The sequence below is a fragment of the Lithobates pipiens genome, unplaced genomic scaffold (assembly GCF_037356315.1).
Source record: "Lithobates pipiens isolate NorthernLeopardFrog02 unplaced genomic scaffold, aLitPip1_a1.2 Scaffold_8, whole genome shotgun sequence".
NCBI classification, from domain to species: Eukaryota; Metazoa; Chordata; class Amphibia; order Anura; family Ranidae; genus Lithobates; species Lithobates pipiens.
In genome coordinates this window covers 16,639,502-16,665,154 of record NW_027507903.1, presented here as the reverse complement: position 1 = coordinate 16,665,154, position 25,653 = coordinate 16,639,502, and the positions used below count along the sequence as shown (strand labels likewise).

Genomic DNA, 25,653 nt, shown 5'->3' with positions numbered 1-25,653 from the left:
TGCTTTAGACCCCTTTCACACCAGAGCGTTTTGCAGGCGCTATAGCGTTAGAAATAGTGCCTGCAAAACGCCCTAAAGGAGCTGCACCATTGTATGTAGTGTGAAAGCCCGAGGGCTTTCACACTACAGCGGTGCCTTGGCAGGACGTCAGAAAAAAGTCCTGCCAGCAGCCTCTTTGGAGCGGTGAAGGAGCGGTGTGTTCACCGCTCCTCCACCGCTGCTCCCCATTGAAATCAACGGGGCAGCACTGTAATACCGCCGGCAAAACGCTGCTATTGCGGCGTATTGCCGGTGGTTTTAACCCTTTTGCGGACGCTAGCGGGGGGGTAAAAGCGCCCGCTAGCAGCCGAAATGCGCTGCAAATCCGCCGGTAAAACGCCGCTAAAAATAGCGGCGTTTTAACGCCCGCGCTATCGGCGGTGTGGTGTGAAAGGGGCCTTAACACAGTACCAAGCTCTTTATTTCAGGCATTTAAAAAGGGTACCATCCTTGATCTCATCAGTGCGCATGTGCTGCAATGTGCTAGCACGATGCATAAAAATACGTATTTATCGGCGTATAACACGCACCGCAAGTTTAGGAGGGAATTAAAAATTAAAAAAAACTTTTAGGAGGGAAGTTTAAGGGAAAAAAAAAAAAAAAACGCACATTTAAATGCCCATCAATGCAACCTTGTCCGTGTCATTTGGTTTAGTAAAATAATAAAAGCTAAAAAGTAACCCTACGGTCAAGATTAATGGAGCTGTATCCGTCAATGAACAAAAAAGAGAAAGTCATATTTAAGGATTCTTATGCCGCGTACACACGAGCGGACTGTATGGCGTACTTAGTCCGTCATACAATCCGACGGACAGTCCGTCGTACTTTCCACTGAACGGACTTGACCACACACGGATGCACAAACAGTCCGTCGAAAGCTTGCGCGATGACGTGTACAGCACGTACGACGGGACTAGAAATAGGAAGTCCAAGACACAGCAAAGCACCCGTCCGCCGTGTAAATCCTTTCTGGGCATGCGCCATTCTTAGTCCGTCGAACTAGCATACTGACGACCGTACTGTCCGCTGAAACCAAAGTACGACGGACAGAATTTCGAAAAAACCGAAATACTTAGTACGCCAGACTGCACGCTGAAAAAGTCCTTTGAAGCCCACACACGAGCGGACTGTCCGCTGAAATGTGTTTCGACGGACTAAGTACGCCATACAGTCCGCTCGTGTGTACGCGGCATAAGCATTGCATGCATTTGCGGTCATTGGACCCCCCGATCTACAGAAAGCATGCTGTCATTGCGAGAGCGGTCCATCCTCGGGCTATGTACATATCTGCAACAGAAAAAGGTAAAACCAATGCCCAAAGCAACCAATCAACTTCTAGCGGTCATTATTCCAATCTAGGTTAGAACATGCAGGCAAGTGTCCAAATGGGGATGAAAATGTACAGTGAGGGGAAAAAAAAAAAAAAAAGTATTTGATCCCCTTTTGATTTTGTAAGTTTGCCCACTGCCAAAGAAATGAACAGTCTATAATTTTAACGGTAGGTTTATTTTAACTGTGAGAGACCGAGCAACAAAAATATCTAGAAAAAAAAAAAAAACGCACTTCAAAAAAAGTTATAAAACTTGATTTGCATTTTAAATGAGTGAAATAAGTATTTGATTCCCATCAATCAGAAAGATTTCTGGCTCCCCGTTGTCTTCTATACAGATAACGAGCTAAGATTAGGAGCACTCCCTTTAAGGGAGTGCTCCTAATTTCAGCTTATCTGTATAAATAAATAAAAAAAAAAAAAAAAAGCACATCTGTTCCACAGAAACAATCAGATTCCAATCTCTCCACCATGGCCAGGACCAGAGCTGTCCAAAGATGTCAGGGATAAGATTGTAGACCTACACAAGGCTGGAATGGGCTAAAGACCAACGCCAAGCAGCTTGGTAAGAGGGTTACAGTTAGTGTGATTATTCGCAAATGAAGCAAACATAAAATAACTGCCAATCTCTCTCGGTCTGGGGCTCCATGTAAGGTCTCACCTCGTGGAATTTCAATGATCATGAGAATGGTGAGGAATCAGCCAAAAATTACAGGGAGAATCTTGTGAATGATCCCAAGGCAGCTGGGACCATAGTCACCAAGAAAACAATTGGTAACACACTACGCCGTGAAGGACTGAAAACCTGCAGCGCCCGCAAGGTCCCCCTACTCAAGAAACCACATGTACAGGCACGTCTGAAGTTTGCTAATGAACATCTGAACGATTCAGAGGTGAACTGGGTGAAAGTGTCGTGCTCAGATGAGACAAAAATCGAGCTCGAGGGCAAGGAGGACTGCCTATGATCCCAAAAACACCATCCCAACCGTCAAACATGGAGGTGGAAACATTATGCTTGGGGGGGGGGGGGGGGGGGGGGGTGTTCTTCTGCTAAGGGAACAGGACAACTTCACCGCATCAAAAAGGGATGATGGACGGGGCCATACACCATCAAATCTTGGGTGAGAACCTCCTTCCCTCAGCCAAGGCATTGAAAATGGGTCGTGGATGGGTAAACCACACAGCCAAGGCAACAAAGGAGTGGCTCAAGAAGAAGTACATTAAGATCCTGGGAGTAGCTTAGCCAGTCTTCAGACCTTAATCCCATAGAAAATATATTGAAGGAGCTGAAGGTTCCAGTTAGCAAACATCAGCCTCAAAACCTTAATGACTTGGAGAGGATCTGCAAAGAGGAGTGGGACAAAATCCCTCCTGAGATGTGTGCAAACTTGGTGGCCAACTACAAGAAACGTCTGAACTCTGTGATTGCCAAGGGTTTTGCCACCAAGAACCAAGCCATGTTTTGCGAAGGGGTCAAATACTTAATTCACTCATTAAAATGTAGATCAATTTATAATTTTTTTTTTAATGCTTTTTTTTTTCTTCTGGATATTGCTGTTATGTCTCTCGCTGTTAAAATAAACCTACTATTCAAATTATAGACTGATCGTTTCTTTGTCAGTAGGCAAACATACAAAATCAGCAGGGGATCAAATACTTTTTTCCCCTCCCCGTAGATGTTAATGACTCTTAAAGGAAGTTTTCCCTGGCATGTCTAAATCATCACCTCTGCTACCATGCACAATGATCTATGAAGAGCTTTGTTCTCAAGCTCTGAATTAACCGCACTGGACCACAAGTCAGCCGAGCCCGGGACCACCTATTCCAAGGGGTCCTGAGCATGGTACGTGCAATCATTCCAGGGAAACTTCGCAGTACTTAAATTCCACAAACAAACCGGACCAAGGGGGTGAGCTATGCCTGGGTACAATTAAATCTGCCAGAGTGAATACACCCTTTGTGTCATGTTGCAGTGGGCAGCATGTGTGCCATTACTTTACCTCTCAAGCACTTCTGATGAACGAGTCTGACGCGCTAAAGTGTCCATGTTTCCAAAGAACCAATTCTCATCTTTAATTTTCTAACATTAAATAAATGAAGGCTAGGTTCACATCTATGCAGGTTGCGGGGTGATGCGTTTTTTCCAGTTTGTATTGCGGTGCGCTTTGAGGTTTTTTTAACACGTTTTTAATGCTTTTTGTGTTTGTTTTTTTAGGGTTAATAGGAAATTGCTACTTTGGGGCAACTTTACACTCTCTGGCACTCAAGTAGCATCAAAGTAGTACATGAACCTTTGTGTCCAAAGTCGCATGTTTCTTTTGAGGCAGACGTTTGATAACTTAAAACCTTCAGCTCCCTCCACAAATATTTATTATGGGATTAGGCTTGAGACTGGCTTGGCCACTCCTAGACCTTAATGCGCTTCTTCTTGAGCCACTCCTTTGTTGCCTTGGCAGTGTGTTTTGGGTCATTGTCATGCTGGAATACCCATCCATGACCCATTTTAAATGCCCTGGCTGAAGCAAGGAGGTTCTCACCTAAGATTTGACGGTACATGGCCCTGTCCATCGTCTCTTTGATGCTGTGAAGTTGTCCTGTCCCATTAGTAGAAAAACACCCCCAAAGCATAAATGTTTCCACCTCCATATTTGACAGTGGGGAATGGATGGCGTTCTTGGGGTCATAGGCAGCATTCCTCCTCTTCCTCCAAACACAGCGAGTTGAGTTGATGCCAAAGACCCAAAATAAGGAATTAATCTCTAAAGCACAGTGTGAGTGCACGCCAAAAGTGATGTGTGTGTGTGTGTGTGTGTGTGTGTGTGTGTGTGTGTGTGTGTGTGTGTGTGTGTGTGTGTGTGTGTGTGTGTGTGTGTGTGTGTGTGTGTGTGTGTGTGGGGGGGGGGGGGGGGGGGGGGGGGGGGGGGGGGCTGGGGTGGTTGGAACAGTCGACCTTGGGCACGGCTAAACCAGACAGATCTAAGGGTACACTCACATTGACAGTTTTAACTGTACTCTAGTACCCATTAGTCCTGTTCGTTTGTGCCCAAGGGGGGGGGGGGGGGGGGGAAGAGTCACTGTGGTCTGGTTGGCAGGTGCGATAATGACCTGGCATGCTTCCTTTTAAACCAGTGTGAGCGCAGACCGACGAGGGAGTGGGGACGATCGAACCTGGGCACAGGTGAACCAGACTGTACTAAGGGTACACTCACACTGACAGTTTTGCTTTACCGTAGCACCCCCATGGCCCTGTTCATTTGTACCCAAGCACGTCCCTTTGATCCTGCTCATTTGTGCCCGCCCAGATATAAACGTTCCATAGTCCCTCACCTGCTCAACGCGGCCAAAGCACTCATACCCACCCATTGGGGTCAGCCAGAAACTCCAACCATGAAAAAGTGGTTTCAAAAAATTTCAGGAGGTTCATCTCATAGAAGACATCACTCACCGCATCAAGGACACTTTTCAACGACACACCCTAACTTGGTCCCCGTGGACGGAATTCAAGCACACCACAACTTATAAGGAAATAATTGCACAACCCCAGAGACTCAATCCACGCCTGTTGAATGTGCCATTATTATCTTAAGGTTGATCCCCTGAGGTTATTATTTGGCTCACCTCTCATGTGAATAAAATGTACTGTGACATATTCTTCACTGTGCTCCATGCATGCCAGCCTGCCCTTCCTTCTCCTTCTTTTCCAAATTTCTTCTGGGAACAATGCACATTTTCCCCAACTTGAACGTAAACATAAAGGGTTTTCATAAACATAGCTGGAGTGCAATTTATTCAAACACCTTGACGCAAGGAGTATAAAATTGGTTTTAGAATGCACTTTTGGGTCCATAAGTGATCCTTTCACGCCTTTAATGCCCTAGACTCTACCCACAGCATCTATGCAACAATGCCTTGTTTAGGTTCATGCTTTAAAGCGGGAGTCGGCCGGGAGTTCCGCCTTTTTTATTTATTTATTTTTTAAAAGCCAGCAGCTGCAAATACTGATTAACCCTCTCGTACAAATACTGCAGCTGCTGACTTTTAAAATAATGACACTTACCCGCCCAGCGCGCCCGCAATGTCGGCACCCGAAGCCGATCTCTCAATCGTCTCTCGGGTGCTGCCCCTGCCATCTTGGGTATGGGAATCAGGAAGTGAAGCCTTTTCGGCTTCATTTTCCGGTTCCCTACTGCGCATGCGCGAGTGGCGCTGCGCAATAATGATGGTCCACGCTGTCTCTGGGATCCGTGTGTTTCCCAGCAGGCAGCGGGGGACTTTCGGAAAGGGGCGTCGATTCTGCAGAAAGGGGCGTACCTTCTGCAGAATCTACGCCGGAAGTGGGTGCAGATACCTGTACTGTACAGGTACCTGCACCCCCCTCCCCCCTGAAAGGTGCCAATTGTGGCACCGGAGGGGGGGGGAGGATTCCAATGAGCGGAAGGTCCACTTTAATGTCATTTGTATTCCCCGTTTTTCTTTCAATAAACATATAAAAATAAATAAATAAATAAATAATAAAAAAAAAAAAGTGTGCCCACCCACGGTCCCCCCCCCCTGGCCCTGTTCATTTGTGCCCAAGCACGTCCCTTTGATCCTGCTCATTTGTGCACACCCACGGTTCACCCCCTTGGTCCCGTTTGTTTGTACCCACCAACGGCTCAAGAATCATGGACCATGCAAGCAAAATCACTGTGGTCTGGTGGGCAGAGGTGATGCTGCCCTGGCATGCTTCTTTTCAATCACAGTGCAAGCGTAGACCAACAGGGGAGTGGGGACAAATCCAACTTGGGTGCAGTTTGGTTTAACCATGCCCAGTGTGAGCACACCCTAAAAAAAATCTGACTGTTTGCTAGAAGCAACACGGACAAGTCGCGGAAATAGGAGAGTCCCTTTAAGTAGTAGACAGTTTACGCAAGAATACCAGACAGTAAAAGACAATTTGTCTAGATAAAAGCAACCGAGAACTCTTCGCAGGCAAAAAGGAGTTAATCTATTACACAAGGTCTAACTCCACTTCCAGCCCAGAGATCCTTAGCTGACCTGCAAGTGCTGTCCTTCCTTCTCTGCACTTCTACCAAAAAAAAGAAAAAAAGAAGAAGAAGAGGGGTCGGAGAAAGCCAAGGCCCCTGTGCAGAGTCAGCTGTGCTACAGACTGCAGAACCCAGCGCTGAGCTTCCAGCCGGACTCCAGCTCCTAATGAACGGAAACTATGATGTTCAGCAAGGGGGACCCTGCCAGGATATGCTCAGGTTGAAACATCAGCTATGAAAATATAAAGGGCCTCTTCACAAAAGCTCCCCCCCTCACACACGCACAGCAAGAGAAACAGGGATATCTGGGCAAAGAGCAAGGGGCTCCGTTCGCTGCTTTTTATTTTTTTAAAGGGGACTAGAGACAGGTCAACAAAAAAAAAAAAAAACGGCGATATGGCAGTTACACTTGATCAAGGAGGAAGATTTTTTTTTTTTTTTTTTTACTAAGTGCTATCGCCTACGTTTTCCCCCCAAAAAAAGCAGATGTACAACAGAAATAGCAACAGTTCAAGAGCCAGATTGCTTGCAACAATTATAATGTTACTTAAGACTTAGATTCCAAAAGGCCTCTGCCTAGACTTAATTAGGAAAGAACTTTTTAATCCGCATTCCAGAGAAAGGTTTAACCCCTTGGGAAGGTGGACGAGGTGTCTGAAAACCAAGAGATGCACCATACAGCTCGCCCCGTCACATTTCTGCTGTCAACGTATCCACGCCGGGCTGGTGTCAAAGGACTCAGGAGATGCAACACGTGTCTGCTAGATACAATTTCAGCCCTTTGATGCAAGAAGAGGCTTGCAGTGCACGGTTACACTGACTACGTGTGAGAGTCTAGATTCCCCTAAAAAGTAGTCAGCAAAGATAATAGATCTGTGTTAGGTAGAAACAGTTGATCATCAGGTTAGAAATTACAGGTTGTCCTATAAAATAACGAATTTCAAAGCTTGCTTTTGAGTCCTACAACGTTCAACATATTTAAAGAAGAGGACATCACCGACCACATGAGGCCACCAATGGTGATGATCATGATTCAAGAATTGTATAATTCTATGCAATTTGGGCAACTTTTCATGTCAGAGTTTGCAGGTTATCTTCTGAATAATGTTTCCTAAGCAGTATCCAAGCCAATTTTTGGAGTATTACAGCATTTGACATCTTCTGTTGACAAGTGGGCAATCCTAGCACGTCACCGACCACGTCAGGATATCAATGGTGACGATCAATTGAGGATTCACCAATTCCTCAAATTTAATTATTGTATGTTTCTCTGCAAACTAGAGCAACTCTTCGTGTAAAAGTTGCTCTTTGAATACAGATCCCTAATGCCGCATACACACGATCGAATTGTGCGGTGTACTTAGTCTGGCAAACAATCCGGCGGACTTTCTATCGAACGGACTTGGCCACACACGGACACACAGAAAGTCCGGCGTTCGCTAGCGCGATGACGTACAGCACGTACGACGGGACTACAAAAAGGAAGTTCAATAGCCAGTAGCCAATAGCTTCCTTTTTGTACTTGCTTCTGAGCATGCGTCATTCTTAGTCCGCCGGACTAGCATACTCACGAACGTATTGTCCGCTGAAACCCAAGTCCGGCGGAAAGATTGGACTGCAAAAATACTTTCTAAGTCCGCCGGACTTTACGCTAAAAAAGTCCGCTGAAGCCCACACACGATCGAATTGTCCGGTGAAATGCGTTTCGGCGGACTAAGTACGCCGGACAATTTGATCGTGTGTACGCGGCATAAGCCTTTTCCAAGACTGTTTTGGAGTACTACTCAGCTTTGACGTATTCTATTGCCAAGCAAACATCATAGTACACAGCCAACCACATGAGGATATCAGTGGCGATGACCAGTTCACCAATTCCTTACGTTTTGAGTCACCTGTATATTTTTATGAAGATTTATCAGATTTGTAGAGAATCACAGAAATTTAAAGAGGAAGTAAACCCTGATGAGTTTACTTCCTCTTTGATTCCCTGCAAAGGTAAAGCATAATGGACTACTATGCATCGCATAGTAGTCCATTATGTGTCACTTACCGGACACAGAAGCCAGCGAAGTCACCGCCGCTGTCCTCTGTAGTCTGAAGCATCCATCTTCTCGGTGGGTCTCGCTGCTCCGCCGCTGTCATTCGGCGAAGGCGCGATGAAGTCGCTCCCGCGCATGCGCACGGGAGTGGACACTCGCGGCATATCGCCGTTGACTGCGGCACGCTCAGTACGCCTGCACGCAAATTTCGGCAAATATCTCCTAAACCATGTAGGTTTAGGAGATATTTCTTGGACCTACAGGTAAGCCTTAATCTAGGCTTAACTGTAGGTCAAAGTTGGTTGTAAGGGTTTACAACCACTTTAAGAATTCAGGTAATCATGATTCATCAACTCTATTGATTCTCTGCAGATTGGACAACTCTTCATGAAAGACTACAGGTTGTCTTTTCAATAAAAGGTTCCTAAGCTCCTTTTTGGAGTACTAGGCTTGACATTTTATCGACTAGTGAGCATAATATCCTCACATGGTTGGTGACGTGTTATCGATGGTAATGATCAATTCAGGCAATTCAATAATTCCTCAAGGTAATCATTCTTTGCAGATAGGGCAAACTCTTTTATATGAAGAGTTGCTCAATGAATAAAGGATCTTCAGCACTTTCCAAGTCGGTTTTGGTCTTCTACAAAAGGTTTGACATTGTATTGACAAGTGAACATCATAGACCATGTCAGCAGGGTGGATAAAAATCAAAAAAAAAAAAAAAAAAATTCTATTTTTTTGAATTTTAATCAAATGTATTTTAATAAAAATGCTTTTGGAGCAAAAATCTATCCAACTATAATGTTTCTTGAATAGAACACTAATAATGGAGTTTATTCAATGGAGCATGAGGCTGTATATGATGCAATATTTAAATTTTTTCGTAAACCCATTCAATGAATCCAAGCTGAGATAACATGCACTGCATTGATGCATTCACACAATGGCACAGTAAACATGAGATAAAGCAAAGTTCAGGAATATTCCTTTATCCGATTGTTTTGCAAATCTATGTACACTACAAACTGTATGATTGAATCGCTTCCAATATCGCCGTTTTACTAACCTGACAGCTTATTATTCTAAATAGGAAAGTCTTTATTTTTGTTAGTAAATATTAAAGAATCGAACTACCAGCAAGAATGAGTCTTTACATTTAAAGAGCACCTGTCATTTCAGATGCATCATGGCAGCGCCCCCGTTAGCGGGCATCCACTCACCTGCTGCCGCCATGTCCCTCACATTGTTGTGTCCCTGCCGCATCACCAGCCGACTCATTACAGTGGATGGGACTGTCGGTGAGTCAACAGCGGGTCAGTGGAGGAGCCGCTGCGGGTCAGAGATGACAGTTGATCTTCAATGATGATTTAAATTGAGTGGATTTAAATCAAGCCCTTTTACTAGCGATTTAAATCAACTCCACCCTGCATGTAAGGCTATCAATAGCAATGATTGATTCAGGAGGGTCACAGATTAAAATTTTAAATGAACCTGATAACTTCCATGAAGATTTATACGATTGGTAGAGAATTACACAATGCAAGTATCCAGGTAATCATGATTCATGAATTGTATGATTCTTTGCAAAATGGAAAACTATTCATGTAAGCCCCTGTACACACGGTCAGACATTCTGCCAACCAAATCCGTTGGATTTTGTCCGACGGATTGTGTCCGAAACTGTTGCATACACACGGTTGGACCAAGTTGTCGGAAAATCCGATCATTCAGAACGTAATGACATTATTTCGTTACGACGGGACTACGTTCAGGCTAGTAGCCAATAGCTTTGGTGTAAAAATTTGATCTGAGCATGTGTGGCACTTTGTCCGATCGGAATTCTCTACACATGATCGGAGTATGTCCGATCGGACCAGTTTGTCAGGAAATATTTCCAACAAGTTGGAAAATTGGGTCCGACTGATATTCCGACAGAATCGGTCCGATGCATACCACACACAGTCGGATTATCCGACAACACGGTCCAATAGGACACATTCCGACGGATTCTCCGACCGTGTGTACAAGGGCTTAGAGTTCACAGGTTGTCTTGTGTAAAAAAAAATAAAAAAAAATAAAGGGTTTCTAAGCACCTTCCAAGACAGTTTTGGAGTACTACAACATTTGATATATCCTAGTGACACGTGAACAATCATGGCGCACATAAACCACATGAAGCCATCAATGGCAATGACCAATTCAAGAGATTCAGCAATTGCTCAAAGCAATTATGACCGATTTAGGAATTTCATGATTCTCTGTAGATTGGACAACTCTTCATGGAATAGTTTACAGGTTGTAATTTGAATAAAGATTCCTAAGTACTTTCCCAAGTCTGTTTTGGATCCCCACCACAGTTGATATATTCTATTGACAAGTGGACAATCGTAGCACATCACCAGCCACTTGAGGATATCAATGATGATGATCAGTTTGTAAAAATCCCCAATTCCTCAAGTTTTTAAATTACCCTGAATATTTCCATGAAGACTTATCTGATTGGTAGAGAATAACACAATTTAAAGAATCCAGGTAATCATAAATTGTATAGTGATTTGCAGATTGGGCAGCTCTTCATGTAAGAGTTTACAGGTTGTCTTTTGGATAAAGGTTCCTAAGCAATTTCCAAGCCTGTTTTGTAGTACTTCAGGATTTGAGAAGCGAACAAACACGGCACATCGCAGATTGGACAACTCCTCGTGAAAGAGTTTACAGGTTGACCTTTCAAATACAGGTTCCTAAGCACTTTTCAAGTCCGTCTGATTTCTACAAAGTTGATACATGATATTACAAACCACGTGAGGCTATCAATGGTGATGACCAACCCGGGAAACACCTCAAGGTAATCCTCCTTCATGAATTGTATGTTTCTTTGCAGTGGACAGTTCTTCTTGGAAGAGTTTACAGGTTAAGATCTATATAAAAAAAAAAAAAGGTACCCAAGAACTTTCCAAGCCTGTTTTGGAGTACTACAACATTTGACAAGCGATGAATCGTGGCACGTCACCAGCCACATTAGGATATCAATAGTGATGATTAGTTTAAGAGATTCACTAACTATGTCAAAGACTGTTTGTGTATTGATGCAAAACTTCAACAAAAGTGATGATAAAGATTTATCTGACTGGTAGAGAATCACACAATTTATGAATCCAGGTAATCATGATTCATGAATTGGATGATTATCTGTAGATTGGACAACTCTTCATAGAGTAGTCTACAGGTTGGTTCTTTCAAATACAGGTTTCAAAGTGCTTTCAAAGTCTATTTGAGTTCCTCAAAGTTTGACATAATTCATTGACAAGTGGACATTATAGCACATCACCAACCACGTGAGGCTATCAATGGTGGATTACCAATTTGGCAGATTCCTCAAGGTAATCATTCATGAACTAAATCCTTCTTAGCCGAATGGACAATTCTTCATGGAAGAGTTTACAGGTTTTCCTTTCAAATACAGGTTCCTAAGCAAGTCCGTTTTGGAGTTCTACAAAGTTGACATGTGGACTTCATAGCACATCACCAACCACGTGTGGCTAACAATGCTGATGACCAACTCCTCAAGGTAATCATTATTCATGAATTGTGCGATTCTTTGCAGATTGGACAATTCTGCTTGGAAGAGTTTACAGGTTCTTCTCTAAATAAAAGTTGCCAAGAACTTTCCAAGTCTGTTTTAGAGTACTACAACATCTCACATATCCTATTGACACGTGAACAAACATGGTGGATCACCAACCACCCGAGGATATCAATAGTGATGATTAATTCAGAAGATTTACCAATTCCTCAAGTTTTAATTAACCTGAATAGTTCCATGAAGATTTATCCGTTTGGTAGAGAATGACACAATTTTTGAATCCAGGTACAGTGGAACCTTGGATTACGAGCATAATCCGTTCCAGGAGAACGCTTGTATTCCAAAGCACTCACATATCAAAGCGAGTTTCCCCATAGAAGTCAATGGAAAGGAAGATAATTCATTCTGCATTGACTTCTATTGCATGCAATACCGCATGTGGCCAGAGAGCCTCGGAAATACTCGAGGACAGCTCGGCTGAACACAGAAACACTAAGGAATGGAGTATTTCCAAGTCATTCCGAGTATTTTCGAAAGGCTCCAAACCGTTCTGAGTGTCCCCTGCGCCCCCGCACCTCTGGCCAAATGCGGTACTGCACCACCCATTAGCTGAAATTCTGCAAACCGAGTCAGAATATAAAAAAAGAAGAAGAAGAATTGCCCTTCTTTAAAAATGCTCGTTAACCGCGTTACTCGTAAACCAAGGTTCCACTGTAATCATATTTCACGAATTCTATGATTATCTGTAGAAAAAAAAACTAAATTCTTCAAGGAAGAGTTTACAGGTTGTCCTTTAAAAAAAAAAAAAATAAAATAAAAAAAAAACACACACCAAAGGGGGTTCCTAAGAACTTTTCATGTCTGCTTTGGCGTTCTACAAAAGTTGACAGGTGGACTTCAAAGCACATCATCAACCACGCAAGGTCATCACTGCTGATGACCAGCTCAGTAGATATCTCAAGGTAATCGTCATTCATGAATTGGGCGATTCTTTGAAGATTGAACAACTCTTCTTGGAAGAGTTGACAGATTGACCCTTAAATAAAAGGTTGCCAAAAACTTTCCAAGTCTGTTATGTAGTTCTAGAAAGTTGACAAATTAACTTGACAGCCTCACGATCTTTGGCGATGTGCTTTTGATAGTGATGACCAAGATATCTCAAGGTAATCATCATTCAGAGTGGATAGTCCGTGGAAGAGTTTGCAGGTTGTCCTTCAAATAAAAGGTTGCCAAGAACTTTCCAGGTCTGTTTTGGAGTGCTACAAGTTTTGAAATATGCTATTGGCGTTGAAATTAATGGGTTCCCTTACGCACATAGCGCTTGAATGCATGGAAAACCGCGCATGAACGTGGTGCGATTTTGCATGCGTTCTCAATATGCCTAGGTGCGAAAGTAGCCTCAAACCAAGGAGCGCACGCGCGTTCCAAATACGTTCCATTTAGGGCAGCCAATCCTTTTTAGTGGACTGCCCTTCCATGTGGAAAAGAAGTCTAAAAAGACTTGCCGCACCGAGCCACGACCATGTTTGTACGTTGGGGGTGCCATTAAGAATTGCCCTCCAATGCTGGGTTGCTAAAGGGCAGTGCTTGTCGGGAAAGTGAATGATTTTGGGTCAGTTCCCGCCATGCAGAGATGTGAACCCATCCTTAAGCCTCAAGGTCCCCCAATTAGTTCCTGTGGTCCTCATCCGCCAGCACAGAAGTAAGTGACATCTCCCCCCCCCCCCCCTCCACGCACGCTCCGTTACAGGTGTATATTCTTCTAACCACAGATCAGCGTTTACCTCGTCCTACCCGGGAGCGTTATAAAAAACATTCAAGAAATGTGCTGGAGCCGGAGATCACAGAGCCAATCCAGATGTGTTCTCGGCGGCTCCCAAGTCTGGTGTATGTGTGGCAGTCTCCAGCCCCTGGCTGCAAGTGAAGACCTGGAAGGTCCAGCAGAACAAACAGACGGGATGCCTGGAAGAGGGAGGACCGCGGCACGCCAGAATCTGGGAATGTTCAGCGCGCCTGCGCTGCCAAAGTGACGTTAACCTTTGAGCTGCCAGCGGGGGGGGGGGCCCACGGCTGCAAAATGAGATTCGGGTCATTCAAGTCTGCCGATGGGTTACATCTACGAAACGCTCATAGGAAGATCGACTGAAGGTATTCTGAGCTATGGGGCCGATTCAGGAAAACAAAAAAAAGGCTGAACATACACTGTACAATCTCATTGCACAAGCTCTACCACTGACTAGTACAAGGGCCTGCCTGAACGGATACTAAAAACAGATTGCGGAATAGGTAATTCTAAGGGAAACTGAACAAAGATTGTACAGCGTATGGTCACCTTTAACCACTACAATACAGGGCACTTTCACCCCCTTCCTTCCCAGCCCAATTTTCAGCTTTCAGTGACAATTGCGCGGTCATGCTACACTGTACCCAAATGAAATTGTTATCATTTTGTTCGCACAAATAGAGCTTTATTTTGGTGTTATTTATTCACGACTCCGTTTTTTTTTTTTTTGCGATATAAGCGCAAAAAAAGCGGAAATTTGGAAAAAAAACAATATTTTCTTTTTTTCTATTTGAAAAGAAATCCAATAAAATCAAATTTTGTCATAAATTTAAGCCAAAATGTATTCTGCTACATGTTTTTGGTAAAAAAAATTCCGTTAAGTGTATAATAATTGGTTTGTGTGATCACGGACATATGTACGCAAATGATCATGTACATATGTGTGCAGGTGATCACGTACATATGTGTGCAGATAATCATTGGGACATGTGATTTTAGTGGGACATGTTTTTATTATTAGGGACATGTATGTTTTGGGGACATGTGTGTTTTGGGGACATATGTGGGGACTGTGTTTGTACTGTGTGGGGTGTTGTGTGTTTACACTACACTGATGATCAGTGAGTAAAAAGCTGTAAAAAGCAGCCCATACTCACTGATCATCAGCCGGCTGCAGCGTTCTGCTCTCCTCTCCTCAGCGGTGACTTCCGTGTGAGGAGAGGAGAGCCAATTGCCTAGCAACCGGCTGTTTGTTTACATCACATGACGGCCGTGATTGGACACGGCCATCATGTGATCAGGAGGGCCAATCACAGAGCCCTCCTGCCGATCTGAGATGTGCCGTGTCCGGGTGACACGAGCACATCGGGATCGCGCCGCTGCGCGGGCACGCGCGCGATCCCGCTACTCCTGAAGGACGTTCCTGAACGTCCTATCAGGAGTAGACCGCTCCCACCCGGTCGTATATATGCATTGGCCGGGTGGGAAGTGGTTAAAAGGAAGAAGTAGGAAACCGTAACTCTACGATCTGATCGTACAAATCAACTTTAGATCAACCAAACATACAGTGGTGTGAAAAAGTGTTTGCCCCCTTCCTCATTTCCTGTTCCTTTGCATGTTTGTCACACTTAAGTGTTTCGGAACATCAAACCAATTTAAACAATAGTCAAGGACAACACAAGTAAACACAAAATGCAATTTGTAAATGAAGGTGTTTATTATTAAAGGTGAAAAAAAATCCAAACCATCATGGCCCTGTGTGAAAAAGTGATTGCCCCCTAAACCTAATAACTGGTTGGGCCACCCTTAGCAGCAACAACTGCAACCAAGCGTTTGCGATAACGTGCAATGAGGCTTTTACAGCGTCCTGGAGGAATTTTGGCCCACTCATCTTTGCAGAATTGTCCTAATTCAGTTACATTAGAGGGTTTTCGAGCATGAACGGCCTTTTTAAAGGTCATACCACAACATCTCAATAGGATTCAGGTCAGGACTTTGGCTAGGCCACTCCAAAGTCTTCATTTTGTTTTTCTTCAGCCATTCGGTGGTGGACTTGCTGGTGTGTTTAGGATCATTGTCCTGCTGCAGAACCCAAGTTCGTTTCCGCTTGAGTACACAAACAGATGGTCGGACATTCTCCTTCAGGATCTCTTGGTAGACAGCAGAATTCATAGTTCCTTTTATCACGGCAAGTCTTCCAGGTCCTGAATCAGCAAAACAGCCCCAGACCATCACACTACCACCACCATATTTTACTGTTGGTATAATGTTCTTTTTATGAAATGCAGTGTTCCTTCTACGCCAGATATACTTGGACACACACCTTCCAAAGAATTCCACTTTTGTCTCATCGGTCCACAGAATGTTGTCCCAAAAGTCTTGGGGATCATCAAGATGTGTTGTGGAGAAATTGAGACGAGCTTTGATGTTCTTTTTGCTCAGCAGTGGTTTTCTCCTTGGAACTCTGCCATGCAGGCCATTTTTGCCCAGTCTTTTCCTGATGGTGGAGGCATGAACGCTGACCTTAAAGCGGAGGTCCACCCTAAAATGGACCTCCGCTCATCGGAATCCCCCCCCCCTCCGGCGCCACAATCGGCACCTTTCAGGGGGGAGGGGGGGTGCAGTTACCTGGATAATCCAGGTAACTGCACCCACTTCCGGGCTAGCGCTCTGCGGAACGAGCGTAGGTTACGCCTCCGTTCCGCAAGCGCCCGCCCCCTTCAGCAAGTGCCCCGCTGCCTGCTGGGAAACACACAGCTCCCAGAGGCAGCGGGGACCGTCCGGATTGCGCCGCGCGGCTCGCGCATGCGCAGTAGGGAACCGGGAAATGAAGCCGAAAGGCTCCATTTCCTGATTCCCATACCCAAGATGGCGGCGGGACCCGGCAGCCGAGCGAGCGATCGGCTTCGGGTGCCGACATCGCGGGCGCGCTGGACAGGTAAGTGTCACTATTTAAAAGTCAGCAGCTGCAGTATTTGTAGCTGCTGGCTTTTAAAAAAAAAAAAAAAAAAACGCGGAGTCCCGGTGGACTCCCGCTTTAACTGAGGCAAGTGAGGCCTGCAGTTCCTTGGACGTTGTTGTGGGGTCTTTTGTGACCTCTTGGATGAGTCGTCGCTGCGCTCTTGGGGTAATTTTGGGCGGCCGGCCACTCCTGGGAAGGTTCACCAATGTTCCATGTCTTCACCATTTGTGGATAATGGCTCTCACTGTGGTTCGCTGGATTCCCAAAGCTTTGGAAATGGCTTTATAAGCCTTTCCAGACTGATAGATCTCAATTACTTTCTTTCTCAATTGTTCCTGAATTTCTTTGGGTCTCGGCATGATGTGTAGCTTTTAAGGATCTTCTGGTGGACCTTACTGTGTCAAGCAGCTCCTATTTAACCACTTCCCACCCGGGCCAATGCACATATACGGCCGGGTGGGAGGCGTCTACTCCTGATAGGACTTCAGGAACGTCCATCAGGAGGAGCGGGATCGCGCGCACGTGCCCGCGCAGCGGCGCGATCCCGATGCGCCCGTGTCACCGGGACACGGCGCATCTCAGATCGGCAGGAGGGCTCTGTGATTGGCCCTCCTGATCACATGACAGCAGTGTCCAATCATGGCCGTCATGTGATGTAAACAAACAGCCGGTTGCTAGGCAATCGGCTCCTCCTCTCCTCACACAGAAGTCATTGCTGAGGAGAGGAGAGCAGATCGCTGCAGCCGGCTGATGATCAGTGAGTATGAGCTGTTTTTTTACAGCTTTTTACTCACTGATCTTCAGTCTAGTGTAAACACACAACACACCACACAGTGTAAACACAGTCCCCACATATGTCCCCATAACACACATGTCCCCAAAACATACATGTCCCCCACATATGTCCCACTAAAATCACTTGTCCCAATGATTATCTGCACACATATGTACGTGATCACCTGCACACATATGTACATGATCATTTGCGTACATATGTCTGTGATCACACAAACCAATTATTATACACTTAACGGAATTTTTTTTACCAAAAACATGTAGCAGAATACATTTTGGCTTAAATTTATGACGAAATTTGATTTTATTGGATTTCTTTTAAAATAGAAAATAGTTTTTTTTCCAAATTTCCGCTTTTTTGCGCTTATATCGCAAAAAATAAAAAACGGAGTCGTGAATAAATACCACCAAAATAAAGCTCTATTTGTGCGAACAAAATGATAAAAATGTAATTTGGGTACAGTGTAGCATGACCGCGCAATTGTCACTGAAAGCGCTAGAGCGCTGAAAGCTGAAAATTGGGCTGGGAAGGAAGGGGGCGAAAGTGCTCTGTAAATAATCAGGCCTGGGTGTGGCTAGAGAAATTTAACTCAGGTGTGGACAACCACAGTTATAGTATGTTTTAACAAGGGGGGGACAATCACTTTTTCACACAGGGCCATGATGGTTTGGATTTTTTTTCACCTTTAATAATAAACACCTTCATTTACAAATTGCATTTTGTGTTTACTTGTGTTGTCCTTGACTATTGTTTAAATTGGTTTGATGTTCCGAAACACTTAAGTGTGACAAACATGCAAAGGAACAGGAAATGAGGAAGGGGGCAAACACTTTTTCACACCACTGTATGTAATATGAGGACCTACCTAAACTATCCAATCAACCTCTATCCAATCAGGAAGGCCCTTGCACTACATAGTTGATGGTAGACGCAATAGAGATTGTACAATCAAATTGTTAAGTGGTTAGTGACCATACATGACTAAGTCCAAGGGTCCCCCATTAGATGATACAATCTTACTGTACAATCAAATGTAGATTAATTATGATTTGAGGAGCTACCTAACCTCTCCAAGGATAGGAGGGGCTACCCAGGGTGGATTTGATTTAAATCAACTTGATTTAAAGTGGTTGTAAACCCTTACAAACCCCTTTGACCTACAGGTAAGCCTAGATTAAGGCTTACCTGTAGGTCCAAGAAATATCTCCCAAACCTATACGGTTTAGGAGATATTTGCCCGAAGACGGGCACCGCTATCTACAGCGCATGCGCCGTAGACAGCGGCGCGCAGGCGCACTGAGCGGGGCATCCTCGATGATGGCAATGCCGCGAGTCTCGGCTCCCGTGCGCATGCGCGGGAGTGACATCATCGCTGCTCCGGCGAATCACAGCACCGGAGCAGCGAGACCCACAGAGACCCACCAAGAAGATGGACGCTCGGAACTACAGGGGACAGCGGTGACTTCGCTGGCTCCTGTGTCAGGTAAGTGACACATAATGGACTACTATGCGATGCGATGCGATGCATAGTAGTCCATTATGCTTTGCCTTTACAGGGAATGAAAGAGGAAGTAAACTCATCAGGGTTTACTTCCTCTTTAAATCATAATTTTTAAAGAGCAACTGTCATCTCTGTCGAGCAGCAGCTCCTCCTCCGACCCGCTATTGACTCACCAACAGTCCCATTCATTTTAATGGGACGGCTGGTGATGCGGCAGGGACACAACAAGGTGAGGGACGTGGCAGCAGCAGGTGAGTGGATGCCCGCTAACGGGCGCTGCCATGATGGATCTGAAATGGCAGGTGCTCTTTAAATGTAAGGACTCATCCTCGTTGGTAGTTAGAATCTTTAATATTTGCAAACAAAATGAAGATTTCCTATGTAGGATAATAAGCCGTCAGGTTAGTAAAACAGCGATATCAGAACCGATTCAATCATACAGTTTGTAGTGTACATAGATTTGCAAAACAATGTGATAAAGGAATATTCCTGAACTTGCAGAATATACAGCCTCATTCTACATAACTAAAAGTGGTTGTAAACCCATGGGAAAAAAAGAAGAAAAGAAAAAGCAACCTGCAAGGCAAAGGCATAATGAGCTAGTATGCATAGCATACTAGCTCATTATGAATAACTTACCTGAGAACGAAGCCCCTGAAGCGGTCCTCCGTCTTCCTCTTCGCCGCTGCCATGGATCCTGGAGTGACTTCCGGGTCTCGCTGCTCCGGCGCTGTGATTCACCGGAGCAGCGATGACGTCACTCCCGCGCATGCGCACGGGAGCCGACACTCGCGGCGTACCGCCGCCATCTGCGGCCTGCCCCAGTGCGCCTGCGCACTGCTGTCTTTTGTAAATATCTCCTAAACCGCTTAGGAGATATTTCTTGGACCTACATGTAAGCCTTAATCTAGGCTTACCTGTAGATCAAAATGGTTTGTAAGGGTTTACAACCACTTAAAAAGATTCTCAGATCTGATTTTTTTTTTTTTTTTTTTTTTAAATCTTTGATTTATATCCACCTTAGAGCTACCCAACTTTTCCCAAAGCACAGGAGGAGCTACCCAACTTTTCCCAAAGCGTAGGAGGAGCTACCCAACTTTTCCCAAAGCACAGGAGGAGCTACCCAACTTTTCCCAAAGCGTAGGAGGAGCTACCGCACTTTTCCCAAAGCGTAGGAGGAGCTACCGCACTTTTCCCAAAGCGTAGGAGGAGCTACCCAACTTTTCCCAAAGCACAGGAGGAGCTACCCAACTTTTCCCAAAGCACAGGAGGAGCTACCGCACTTTTCCCAAAGCGTAGGAGGAGCTACCGCACTTTTCCCAAAGCACAGGAGGGGCTACCCAACTTTTCCAAAGCGTAGGAGGAGCTACCCAACTTTTCCCAAGCGTAGGAGGAGCTACCCAACTTTTCCCAAGCGTAGGAGGAGCTACCCAACTTTTCCCAAGCGTAGGAGGAGCTACCCAACTTTTCCCAAGCGTAGGAGGAGCTACCCAACTTTTCCCAAGCGTAGGAGGAGCTACCCAACTTTTCCCAAGCGTAGGAGGAGCTACCCAACTTTTCCCAAGCGTAGGAGGAGCTACCCAACTTTTCCCAAGCGTAGGAGGAGCTACCCAACTTTTCCCAAGCGTAGGAGGAGCTACCCAACTTTTCCCAAGCGTAGGAGGAGCTACCCAACTTTTCCCAAGCGTAGGAGGAGCTACCCAACTTTTCCCAAGCGTAGGAGGAGCTACCCAACTTTTCCCAAGCGTAGGAGGAGCTACCCAACTTTTCCCAAGCGTAGGAGGAGCTACCCAATCTTTCCAATGCTATGAGAACGTACCTAGTCCTCTCCAACGATATGAGGACCTACCCAACTTCTCCAATCAATTTGTATCAGATCAGACAGGCCCTTGCACTATGCAGTTATTGGTAAAGCAAAGTAGATTAACAGACAGCAACATATGTGGTGAGCTTTAAACTGACCACACACTATGCAATCGGATTGTACAATCTCTTGTAGATCTAACAAAATACACAATGCAAGTGCAAAGACCTCAGTTATTGGATTGAAATAAAAAAAAAAGGACAGTTTAGGTTTGTCCTCATATTGCATCATTTTGGTGAACATCAAGGACGTTGTACAATCAGATTGTCTATATGATATCAAGTAGATTGCCTACGCAATCTGGGAGTGTACAATCGCTGTACAATCTCCTGGACATTTAGCAAAATTATGCAACATGAGGACAAACCTGCACCGTCCTTTTTACATTTGCATCCAATCAGGCAAACCCTTGCACTACCAGGACTGTTAACAGATCTACAGCTGGCCACATATATTACAATCTGACTGCACAATCTTTATACAATCCCTTTTTAAGATGGCCACACACTCTAAAATCTGACTTTGCACTCTTTCAAGATGGCATGGGGGGGGGGGGGGTCTAACAGACCAGACCATTCATTTCTCCTTTAAAGAGGACCTGTCAGCTATGCCGCTACATAGGGGGCTTATCAGCCCCACTGTGTTGGCAATAAAGTAAAAAAAAAAATTGATTATATATATATATATATCAATCAATCAAAAAAATAAAACAATAATAATAAAAAAAATTAATAAAATCAATAAGAAAGTAAAAATACACTCTTATACAATCTCTTTTAACCCCTCCCCTTTATGACCACCCGACACATACAGACTTTAACGGCCCCTGCCAACGCACACACAGGCGCCACCGCGCTCCCAGGCGACAATGGCGGACACTCTTCAATCTGATTGTGCAATCGCTTTAAAGATAGCCATAAACTCTACAATTGTATGCCAATTATTTTAAGATGGCCATACTCTCTACAATTTGATTGTATAAATCTAGGATGGCTATACACTGTACAACTATATGCAATCTCTGCTTCTGCAATGTAATTGTACAATCTACGGTAAGATGGTAATACATTCTACAATTATAATTGTACAATATACTCTAAAACGACCATACCCTCTACAATCTGATTGTATAATTCTAGGGTGGCTACACACTGTACAACTATATGCAATCTCTGGTTCTGCAATCTGATTGTACAATTTACTCTAAAAGGGCCATACAATCTGATTGTACAATCTATTCTAAAACGGCCATACACTCTACAATCTGATTGTCCGATCTGCAGTCTATGCAGGGTGATTGCACTGACCTGGTGACAGCACAAGGCTGAGCAGACAGAGGACCAGCATGCTACAAGGGAAGTTGTCTGCTCCTGAACCGTCCAATGGGAATGCAGGATTTCTTTGGGGCTCAGTGTAGGAAGGTATCCGATCATACAGTGCAGTGTAGTGGGGGGATCCTGCATGCAGTGTCCGCTGGTCGCAGTGTAGTGTCCCGGGATCCGGTAGGTCGGTGCAGAGCGGACGGCGCTCAGTGATCGCCGGTAACTGCGGATTGGAAAAGCAATTAGCACAGCTGAGAGACTCCAGCGGACCCTCGGAGCCCCGCCCACGGGGCACAGCGTGAGCCAATCAGAGCGCGGCCTGGGCGAAGAGCTGCCATTGTCAGCGCAGGTATTGGGAGAAAGAGACAGCCGGGGGAGGGCTTCCCGGCTCAGTACACGTGGTTGGGGTGCAGTACACGGGAGCGGGCGGTAGGGGGAGAGCGAGGTGTGAGATTGGTTAGGCAGGTGTGATGGAGAGGAGGGGGGAGAGTGCTGGGACAGAACATAGAAAAATAAAATAATATGATATAATATAATAAGGAGGGGACAGTGCTGGGACATAACATAGAAAAATAATATAATATAGTATAATATGGAAGGGACAGTGCTGGGATAGTACATAGAAAATAAAATCATATAATATAATAAGGAGGGGACAGTGCTGGGACAGAACAGAGAAAAATAAAATAATATAATAAAATATAACATAATATGGAGGGGACAGTGCTTGGACAGAACAGAGAAAAATAAAATAATATTATATAATATGGAGGGGACAGTGCTAGAATATAACATAAAAAAATAAAATAATATGGAGGGGACAGTGCTGGGACAGAACATAGAACATAAAATAATATAATATAATAAGGAGGGGACAGTGTTGGGACAGAACAAAGAAAAATAAAATAATGTAATAAAATATAATATAATATGGAGGGGGCAGTTCTGGGATAGAACATAGAAAATAATATAATATAATATGATATAATATAATAATGAGGGGACAGTGCTGGGACATAACAGAGAAAAAGAAAATAATATAATAAAATATAATATAATATAATATGAAGAGGACAGTGCTGGGATAAAACAGAGAAAAATAAAATAATATAATGTAATGTAATATAATATAATATAATAAGGAGGGGACAGTGCTGGGACACAACAGAGAAAAATAAAAGAATATAATAAAATATAATATAAGAGGGAGGGGACAATGCTGGGACAGAACATAGAAAATAAAATAATATAATATAATAAAGAGGGGACAGTGTTGGGGCAGAACACAGAACATAACAGTAATAAAAATAATACAAGAGATGGTCAGTGACTGCGGACATGATACAAGAGATGGTCAGACACTGCAGACATGATACTAGAGATGGTCAGACACTGCAGACATGATACTAGAGATGGTCAGAGACTGCAGACATGATACAAGAGATGGTCAGACACTGCAGACATGATACTAGAGATGGTCGGAGACTGCAGACATGATACAAGAGATGGTCAGACACTGCAGACATGATACTAGAGATGGTCAGACACTGCAGACATGATACTAGAGATGGTCAGAGACTGCAGACATGATACAAGAGATGGTCAGAGACTGCAGACATGATACAAGAGATGGTCAGACACTGCAGACATGATACTAGAGATGGTCAGACACTGCAGACATGATACTAGAGATGGTCAGAGACTGCAGACATGATACAAGAGATGGTCAGACACTGCAGACATGATACTAGAGATGGTCGGAGACTGCAGACATGATACAAGAGATGGTCAGAGACTGCAGACGTTATACAGGAGATGGTCAGAGACTGCGGATGTTATAATAATACAGATGGTCAGAGACTGCGGATGTTATAATATCACAGATGGTCAGAGACTGCGGATGTTATAATATCACAGATGGTCAGAGACTGCGGATGTTATAATATCACAGATGGTCAGAGACTGCGGACATGATACAAGAGATGGTCAGACACTGCAGACATGATACAAGAGATGGTCAGACACTGCAGACATGATACAAGAGATGGACAGACACTGCAGACATGATACTAGAGATGGTCAGAGACTGCAGACATGATACAAGAGATGGTCAGACACTGCAGACATGATACAAGAGATGGACAGACACTGCAGACATGATACTAGAGATGGTCAGAGACTGCAGACATGATACAAGAGATGGTCAGACACTGCAGACATGATACTAGAGATGATCAGAGACTGCAGACATGATACAAGAGATGGTCAGACACTGCAGACATGATACAAGAGATGGACAGACACTGCAGACATGATACTAGAGATGGTCAGAGACTGCAGACATGATACTAGAGATGGTCAGAGACTGCAGACATGGTATTGGAGTTACTGGACAGGTTTGGTTACAATTAAATGCAGACAGTCATCACTCAAATGGGAAAACACATTCAATTCTGCTACAGAGATACATAAAGTGTAAGTTCCCCTTTAGTTACTATTTACAGAACTCTCCCCATACAATTCCAGATCCCATACCTCGTGTATACCGCCACCTCTCATTTTAAAGAACTGCTCCTGTTCTCCTTTAGGGCCCATTCACACTAGAATGCAGCGTGGGAAAGCTTTGTTCCCGTATGGCTTCCCGCACTGCTTTCCAATGTGCTGCTGGAGTCAGTGCAAAGGGAACGACGCCCCAAACGCAGGTCGCAAGCGCATTGCGTTTGCCCTCAGCGGATCGCATGGTACAAAATATCACGCAATGCGGTTGCGGTGCATTTCAAAAAGTAGTGCATGCACTACTTTTGGTGGGTGGGGGGGGGGGGGGGTGTAATTTCAGCACATGAATGGGGCTGAAATCACACTGCACGATTCACATTCCTGTGCGATTCACATGCAGTTCCTAATGGGAATGGGCCCCCTACATTTGCAGTCATGGGGTGGACCACAGAAATTGCTGGCCCCTCGACCCCCCTCCATCCTGCTGTTTGCAGGATGGGTTGGATGCTACAAAGGTGCGCCTCCTAGTGGCCGCTCCAGGCCGTTCAATCTCTCCTTCTCTTCTTTAGCTGTAACTAGGGATTAGGGAAGGGCAACTATCATGGGACTTAGAAAATCAGTAGCATCATCTTTATATTCCACCAGTCCTGTGCTTTCAGAAAATGAATGATTGGTGCTACTTTGAAAAGTTTGAAAGCTGTAAGGCAAAATATATATTTTTTAATAACAGTACAAAAATGTCAAAATTGGTCTGGCTATCTACGCTTAACCTCTTAACAACCAGCCACCGCAGTTATACTGCGGCAGGTTGGTACGACTGCGCAAACTGCCATGGCTGTACGTCGGCCGCTTTAAAGGGTATAGAGGGCACCCGCAGCGCGACAATGGAGCCGATGCGCGTGGCCGGCGCC

At 44.5% G+C, this 25,653-nt stretch overlaps 1 protein-coding gene across 1 annotated transcript in view; it reads right to left on the bottom strand.

The window, feature by feature from the left end:
* LOC143964450 (A disintegrin and metalloproteinase with thrombospondin motifs 17-like) overlaps window positions 1-22,579 on the bottom strand; it is a 435,585-nt gene extending 413,006 nt beyond the window's left edge. Inside the window, exon 1 of the mRNA XM_077474178.1 lies at window positions 22,232-22,579. Within this exon, the coding sequence (XP_077330304.1) occupies window positions 22,232-22,271 (40 nt within the window). The 5' untranslated portion in view covers window positions 22,272-22,579. The remainder of the gene's footprint in view (window positions 1-22,231) is intronic.
* Window positions 22,580-25,653: the final 3,074 nt, after the last annotated feature.